The sequence below is a fragment of the Erithacus rubecula genome, assembly GCF_903797595.1.
Source record: "Erithacus rubecula genome assembly, contig: SUPER_Z_unloc_2, whole genome shotgun sequence".
Taxonomy (NCBI): domain Eukaryota; kingdom Metazoa; phylum Chordata; class Aves; order Passeriformes; family Muscicapidae; genus Erithacus; species Erithacus rubecula.
In genome coordinates, this window is record NW_027635860.1 from 13,884,119 (window position 1) to 13,892,575 (window position 8,457).

The 8,457-nt window shown below is 40.9% G+C and overlaps 1 protein-coding gene across 1 annotated transcript; it reads left to right on the forward strand.

Annotated features, from left to right (window-relative positions):
- Positions 1 to 281: 281 nt before the first annotated feature.
- On the forward strand, positions 282 to 4,667 carry SRP19 (signal recognition particle 19). Its single transcript, XM_079331101.1, has 5 exons — positions 282 to 360; positions 1,457 to 1,532; positions 2,452 to 2,523; positions 3,521 to 3,632; positions 4,335 to 4,667. Exons 1-5 carry the CDS (start codon positions 317 to 319, stop codon positions 4,466 to 4,468), a joined length of 438 nt encoding a protein of 145 aa, XP_079187227.1. The 5' UTR covers positions 282 to 316; the 3' UTR covers positions 4,469 to 4,667.
- Positions 4,668 to 8,457: the final 3,790 nt, after the last annotated feature.

Genomic DNA, 8,457 nt, shown 5'->3' on the forward strand with positions numbered 1-8,457 from the left:
CACCGCCACCCTCTGGGCTCGTGTTTCATCGCCGCCTGCAGCCCTTTGTTCCCGGGTGCGTGTGACTGCGTTCCCTCACATCCCCAGAGCTCCTACGCCCCGCCCGCCGCCATTCCCGCCGCCATTCCCTCCCCCATTCCCTCAGCCTGGCGGAAGATGCGCGCGCGGCCCCGGCTATGATGTGGCGCCCTCTCACAGGCTGTGGCGATTGACAGACAGCCCGCTAGCCAATGAAATCTCTCATGAAGCTGCTGGGGGCGGGCCCTCTCAGCTGCCGTGACGCGGGGCGGGGCGGGGCGGGGGAGGTGTTGCTGTCATGGCCGCCGCTGCCGGCGCCGCGTCCCCGGCGGACAAGGAGAGGTACCGTGGGCACGGCTTGTGTGCGGTCGGGTCTCTGTGGGTTTCTTTGCTTGCGTGTCACTGAGGGCTCGCGAAAAAGAAAACGCGAGCGGAGCAAGGGGTGGTGGTTTAAATCCCTCTGGAGTGAGGGATGATGGTGGTTGGAAATAAATCCCTGAGGAGCAGGGGGTGGTGGTGACACTTGTGTGGTTGGGAAGTCGGTAAAGAAACTGGCATTCCCGGGCAGAACGCAGACCTAGTCCGCTCATAAAGACGGCAGTAGTAAAGTGTGGAGAAAACTACTTGACTAGAGAAGGAGAAAAGAGTAGGAGTTGAGGTGATTTGGCTGGTTTTTAGACGCAGCAAGGAACGCGATCCTTCTCACTCTTGCTGTTCAGCTAATTGGAATCTGTCTGCACCATATGTTTTACTTATTTTCTCTATTTTCTTATGCTGTCGTAGATCCTTGTTTTAATCAATGCGAGTCTTCTTCCACATCTCCTTGGTTTCAGCTAGTTGTTTTTTTTAATTGTTTGAGTAGTATAATTGAGGTTCTGTCGCACTAATCCCGTGCATATGCTTGACAGGTGTAAATCTATTGAAAAATCTTAAGCAAGTTTCTGAGCACTGTTTTTCAGAGCATGTACCCAAAGCTGAGTTAATCTGTGTGTGAATTTAAAAAAAAAACAAAAAACAAAAAACCAAAAAAACCCCCCAAAAACCCCACAGAACTTAGTTATTTCATAGCACAGTAAAACCTTTTCAGAAAATTGTACTTCTTCCCAGGGAAATATCCAGGTTTCAGGGTTGTAAGAAATAGATCAAAAGGGTCTTTCTCAGCCTCCTTCTTTTTTTCCTTTTGTTTTTTTCTCTCAGAATGGGCAGTGTCATACCTTGTACACGTAGTGCCCCCAAAAATGGTGTCATGCTGTGTCGATAATAACTCAAGTGGGATTTTGCAGCATCTTCCTAAGCAGTCTAGGGAAGATAAATGGCTTTTCTAAGCTGCTGTGGGAACTTCTGTGTTGTAGCCATGTCATTTATTTTCTATTTTACTAGGAAAATACTTCATAAGCATTTATATAGCTGTCTTTAACTCACTGTTTTCTCTTCTTAGATTCATCTGCATTTATCCAGCTTATTTGAATAACAAGAAGACAATAGCAGAAGGCAGAAGGATACCTATAGACAAGGTGATTTCATGCACAGCAGGGAAATAGAACATTTTGTTTACGATGTAGCAGTGTTTAGAGCGCTGGAAATCTTTCCATTCTCCCATGACATGAAAATTACAGTGTATTTGAAGGTAATCTAGTGCCAGCATTTGAATTTAGTAGGATAACTCTGGGCTGAAGTGTTTGCTTTCATGTGAGCAGCACTTTGAGCAAGGTGAAGTGACGAGGAGCTGAATGCACTCAGCTGCCTACGTCAGTAGTTTGCAGAATTTGAAAGCAATGCAGAAAAGAGTAGCTAGCTATTGATTGGGTTTTGGTGTCTGAGTATATGAGCCTATACTGTGTGTCACACAGGCATGGTAGGTACTGCTGCTTTGAATCTGTCCAGAAATAGTTTTTCATCATCTCACTCATTTGTAATAACTGTAGCAAACAGTTCTGGGAATATGAAGGGCTTTTCTTCTGCTTAGGGTTTGGGTTGTTGGGTTTTTTTTAAATAAAGTCATTCTTGAGTATGCAAGTTGACAGACAAAGGTCTATCTGTGGGAGGAATCTGCTGCCCTGTGGGTAGAAAATTTGTGATTTTTTCCTCAGTCTTTGCTGTAATTTTGCTGTTGCTGATTCACAGTTTTTGGTATCTCTGTACATACAGTAATTGTTAATTAATTTCAATTTTTCTAAGCAATTCTTTAACTTGCTCCCCTGCCCTAGTGAATTTAATCTCATCTGTTTCCTGATGTCTTAGCTCTTTTTTTTTATTTTAATGTTTTCTAAACCATAAGCAGCACTGACAGATCACTTTTACACTAGATTCATACCGTCTCTTTCTCCATCAGTTTTTTCTAGTCACAGAGTATAGGGTGGGAAACTGGTAACTATTTTTGTATAGGCAAGTCATAGTTGCAAACTAATTAATTTTAACACATTGTTTCAACAGGCTGTTGAGAATCCCACATCTACAGAAATCCAAGATGTATGTGCAGCGGTAGGATTCAATGTGTTATTGGAGGTAATTAAAAAAACAAGGTCCTCACTTACAAAGAACCCCCAAATTTATGTGTGCCTGTTTTTTCAATAACTTATAACTTGTGGTTCAGAAGTTTTGTTATTTGCTTTGCTTGCTTTATATGGTAACTGACTATAATCATGAAGTAAATGTTGGAAAACCGATGTTATGTCAGGAATACCACAGATCTCTCAGACAGTGTGAGTTTTAACACTTATAGAAAGATTGCTTCTGTTTACCATCCTTCTTAGAAGACTTTCCTGATGCTTGAAAGTGTGTCAGAATAAAAGCTGCTTTTGCAGGCTACAACTTTGCAAATTAAGCTTTTAAAAAGTAATGTTATTAATGGAACATGATGACCTTTGCAATGAGTCGTGTATCAGAATAGGATTCTGACAGTTGGAATCTTCATAGTCTCTTGGAGTTATGTTTCAGCCAGAGAATGTTAGCTTTTTGTTGCAGTACATGCTTGGTCTTTAAATAGTTTATTGGTTACTTTTTCCTTAGGGAATGAGTCTGGAGTTCTAGAGGGGTAACTTCACCTCACTTTCTTCAGGTCGTTTCTTGAAGTAATTATTAATTTAGAATTAATTATTAATTTAGATCAGTGTTGTTTTTTCTAAGAAGAATATAGGTCCTCATCCAGAAGTACCTAAAAGCCTGGTACAAAATCACTTTGTTTTTCAGAAGTATCTGGACAGTGCACATCATCAGTACTGAGAAACCTGTGATAGTTCATCAAGAATGAAGGGTGTAATTAGCCAAAAGCAGTGACTGTGACCTATCACTTGCTATCCCTAGGTATCCAGAAGGGTTTGTAGAAGTGGAGATAAAACAGAAACCTTTCCCCCTGTGGTGCAGACCACTGGGGATGTAAAATGCTCTCTGTAACAGTTTACTCACATTATTACCCAGTACCAGGAGTTGTTTTCAGCAGTGTCTCTGAAACAGTTGAGTCTTCCAATGCATGTTATAATACATTTCTCCTTTTGTATGACAGAAAAACAAGATGTATCCCAGAGAGTGGAACAGAGATGTGCAGTACAGAGGCAGAGTACGAATCCAGCTCAAGCAAGATGATGGCAACCCATGTTTACCTCAGTTTCCAACACGTGAGTAGAGTGCCTGGGTTTAAGTACCTCATCTGTTAATAAGCCAAAAAGACTTAGTTTTATGTTAACAGCCTGTTTAATTAGTTTTAACTGTTATAAATCCTACAATTTACATTAAATCTTGTTGCCTGTATAAGTCAACAAAATTAAGTTGTGAGTATTGAGTAAAGTTTGTAAAACGCTTCTGCAGCAGTGTCATTGGAGGAGATTGTGGCAAACGTTGTGGCTAAACTCCACCTTTTTCTTAGGATACATACATCATCTGAGCATCAGAGTGAATGCTTAATTTATGTAACATGATACTGAGTTCAACTGAGTTTTCCACTGGCCATTTTCATCAATTAACAAGGAACCAGCTGCCCCTAACTAACTAATAGGAATTGCTTATCTTGAATGACAATTTCATCTTTTGCATTTTTTCTGAAGAATGAATGCCTGGGTAAAAAGGAAACAGTATGTATCTTAAGGAAAGGGTAAGAAGAGTGCTGGGTGTACAGTAGCATAAGAGTGTTGACAGAGGGGGATGATTTAAAACCAGAGTCTTGCTGGAAGGCAGCAGTGCCTACTATGACATCCTGCACATTTTTTCTTTCCCCCAAGAATTTTTCACAAGCTGCTTGTTCCAGGGCAAGGAAGCAGATTTCCCAGGCTTTATATCCATTCTTAACATAGGAGGCATGCATTGATCTCTCTGTATTTTAGGTAAATCAGTGATGCTGTATGCTGCAGAAACCATTCCCAAACTGAAAACAAGAACTCAGAAGATGGGAGGTAGCGATCAAAGCCTTCAGCAAGGAGAGGGAGGCAAGAAAGGGAAAGGGAAGAAAAAGAAATGAGTTGACATCTGGAGTCACTGTTGCATCGCATAGTTGTACTTACAACAAGTGCAGATGGACACCATGCAGTGACTTTGAAGTGGAGATATAAGCAAGAAGTGAAGAGGTGAAGCTGAGTAGAGCTGTCTGCTTTTCTTGGAACTGGAATGCATGTAACTGCCTTGCATCTGTGTAACAATAAATCCCTTTTCACACATAACCTGCAAGTCTGATGTTAGTACCCATGTTAAAAGTGGAAGAATATAAGAAAAAGGGCTGGGTGAGAGAATTGTTGTTTGTTTTTTTTTTTTTCCAGAAGAAATATGCACCTTTTGAAATCTGGTTTCCTTAGTAAACCAATTATTTAGGATAGTGAAGCAATTCTCTTAATTCTATGCTATTCTATATTAGAAAGAAATTCTCCTCTCTGAGGGTGGTGAAGGTACACATTGTATAGACAAGTTGTGGATGCCCCATTTGTGGGATTATTCAAGCTCAGGCTGGATGGGACTTTGAGCAACCTAATTATTGTGGTTTTACCCCAGCTGGCAACTGTGCACCACTGAGTCTTCCTCACTCCCCACCCTGAATGGGATGTAGAGAAGGATAATCAGAGGAAATAAAAAATACTGTGGGTATAGGTAAGAACAGTTTAATAGTTGAAACTGAATAAAATGCAATAATGCAAGTGACAGTGATTATAATAAAATATAATTGTCATTACAATTTTTTTTAAGGAGGAAAAAAAAATGTAAACAAGTGATGCACAATACAATTATTCACCACCTGCTGACTGATGCCCAGCCTACCCCCAACAGTGATCAGTCCCTCCTGGCCAATTTCCCTCTGTTTATATACTGCTAATTTGTGATATGGAATATCCCTCTGGCCAGCTTGGGTCACCTGTCCTGGCTTCTTGTCACACCTCCTCACTTGCAGAGCATGAGGCACTGAAAAATCCTGAGTTTAAGACAAGCACTGCTTAGGAACAAGCAGAACACCAGTGTGTTACCAGCATTATTCTCACACAAAATACAGCACTAACAGCTGCTGGGAAGAAAATTCACTGGATTGCAGCTGAAATCAGGATACCAGGAACCCCTTATTCCATATAGCTTCTCTGATGCCAGGTCCCACTTCTCAAAACCCCATCACTTTCCTCTCTTTTGGTACATATACGCCCACAGACAATGTTCTCTTAAATAATGGACCATCCCTATAAAAGCCCATTGAGTTCACTGAGTGCATGACCCTGGGCTCCATCTGTCAGAACCAGTTTTCTGGCAGGAAAGGAGCTGTGTGGTGTTGGACTGTTGCATGTGGAAAGCAGTTTTGAATCCATCACTGCTGTGCTCATGGCTCTATCAAAGTTCATTCTTCATTAGTGTGTGATCAGAAGGGAGTTGGGGTCAGAGCCCCCAGTCCAGCACAGCACAGACAGGCACTACAAGGTGCCCAATGTGGTGATGGGCACAGGGCCATCATAGAAGTGATAATTCACAGTGTTACTCAGTAATTAATTTAATTCATTGAATATTCTTTTCCCAAAATCAAATCCTTTTGAGACATGCTAGACTTTTCCATCCTTTCACAGGACCCAACACATGCATCCAGGTTCCTGAGCAAAAGCAAATCTAGGGATGAGTTTACCTTTGCCTGAGGTAGGGGTAACTCAGGCTCTTTCCCCAGCATGTTCTTAATGTTCATTGCAGGAACTTTATCTCCTTGTACAGCAAGTGAAAGTTTAGACTGGGCAGCACCAGGCTGGTAGGCAATCTCTGGGTGTTGACTGACCAGATGGCCTTTGCTAAATGTTCACCCCAGGGTCTGAAGGTCCCATTACCCACTCCTCTCAGAGTGGCCTTTTACCATCTATTGCATCATTTGATCTTTCCAGAGGCTGGTGCATGACAGGGAATGTGATATTCCCACTCAGTGCCATGCCCTTTGGCAAGTGTCTATGAGGTTCTTCGGAAACAAATCCCATTGTCTGACTCAATTATTTCTGGTGTACTGTGCCTCCATTAGACCTACTTCTCAAGTCCCAGGAAAGAGATGTACAAAAGGTGTTTCCAGCTATCCAATGGTTGATCCTCCCACTGTGAGCACATGGCTCTTGCCTTGGTAGATTTGGGGTACTGATACACTGCCTGGCCCCCCATATTGACATTTCAGCCATTGTCCTCTGTACCAGAGAGGCTTTAACTGCTTGGCTTAATCACACTGCCTGTTTCACATCCATGGATAACATCTGTGATAGGGTCCATGCTCAAGTCCACCCCTCAAACACAGCATCCATTTAGCCAGGACAGGACCCTGCCCATGTTGCTCCATGATTCCTTCTAGAGTGATGTTGGATTCTGCAGGAAAGGACTGTCTGTGTGCACACACACATCCTTCCTGCTGTCTTCTCACCATTAGGAAGAATTCTTGCCTTTCAGTGTGAGCAGCATGCAGATTATCTGGAACATAAATGTTTAGGAGAGGAAGTCCTGTGTTCTAAGGTTATAATTGACTGTAGTCATATATCTTCAGGGATTGTTTTCTTCTTCTGATGTAAGAATTTATACTATCTAGCTATCTCTAGAGTGTCTGCCTAAATTTTGAGAAGTTAATTAAATGGTATCCCTCTGAGCTGATGAAATGCCATAGGTATGAAATGTGGAAACGGTTTCTGCTATATGAAAAGGGTTTTTTGTAGTAGAAAACAACTGAACATTGTTAGAGGTTATTAAGGCACATCTACTCTATTAATAGAGTTAGGGAAGTGCAACAGTTAATTGCAACATGGGAAAAAATGCCAGGAGTGGAAAATATACTTGGGATATAAAAGACCATGATTGCCCACAGATTGTTAGACTCAAATTATTCCTGATTTTTGCTGAGTGCTGAGTAATTTTTCTGAAACTTTAAACAAGATGAGAGCTCTAAGAAAACTTATTGGTACAAGGTAATTAATCTTCATTATGTAAATTCAAGGAGGATGACTTCAGCCATGATGATCACATTATGCTTAACTTTTATAAATCAGAGGTTTAGACTACAGACAACTGAAAAATGTGGAGGTTGAGTCTTGTGGAATGTAATTCACTGTGGTCTGAAATTAAATACCTTCAAAAGTGGTCTGACCTATCAGTGTGTGTGTGTGTGTGCTTGTGAAAGAATCTTAGTGACATTGCTTATCAAACTTTCTAATCTAAGAACCCAAAATAGTAAACCTATTTTAAAGTCTAGGGATCTTGCAAGGAAAGACAAGAAAGACTTCTGAAAAGGGTAATACTGAGATCAAATACATGAAATGCAAATTAGTCTAACAAAGAAATCTTTCTGGGTATTTTGGGTAAAACTGTCTTTATTTTTTGTTTTTAAGTCCTACTAGGAAACCAGATGACCACTACCATTAGGAAGTTGAAGACTGAGTTCCCTCACTCCTATCTGCTTATCCTCCCATCTTTAAATGGGACTGTTTTGTTCTTTATGATTTCTGGCTTTAGAAAAAGTATATTATATGAGCAATATTTGTTCCTAAATGAGGTAGCAAGAAGTTAAACTCAACTCCTTTTTCCTGACCAAGTTTATAAACTAGACTTTCATTACTGTATTTTAACAAACTAGGTTCCTTGGAGGATTAAAAAAAGCAGGTCAAGACCACCTTAGTTCTTCCTCAGTTAACAGATTATGTCTCATTTCTGGGAACAGGCAAAATCTTACGGACTGTGGTGGGACTGGGACTGGAGACAAGTCTTCTGTAAAAATACAGAAATATTGCTACTTTTAGTATGAGCGCTGTGAATAATTTTTTATATTACTATTTTGTTTTTCAGAGGGAAACTGGGTGAAAATTAATGTCCTTTTTTTCCCACCTGTCTTGCTTTTACAGTTTTCTCTGAGGTTTTACTTATGCAGCAACTTTGCTAAAAAGACATTCTGGTCCAAGATTTCCTGTAGGTGGCAACAGTAATAAAGGAAGGCATGCATCCTTGAGTGGGAATTTACTCAGCATCCAGGAC

What these genes read in the sequence shown, in the direction of transcription:
- SRP19 (XM_079331101.1), top strand. Translation starts at nt 317, where the DNA reads ATGGCCGCCGCTGCCGGCGCCGCGTCCCCGGCGGACAAGGAGAG. An exon ending in GATTCAATGTGTTATTGGAG is followed by an intron (nt 2,524 to 3,520) that starts GTAATTAAAAAA and finishes TTTGTATGACAG; the next exon opens with AAAAACAAGATGTATCCCAG. An exon ending in TTTACCTCAGTTTCCAACAC is followed by an intron (nt 3,633 to 4,334) that starts GTGAGTAGAGTG and finishes TCTGTATTTTAG; the next exon opens with GTAAATCAGTGATGCTGTAT.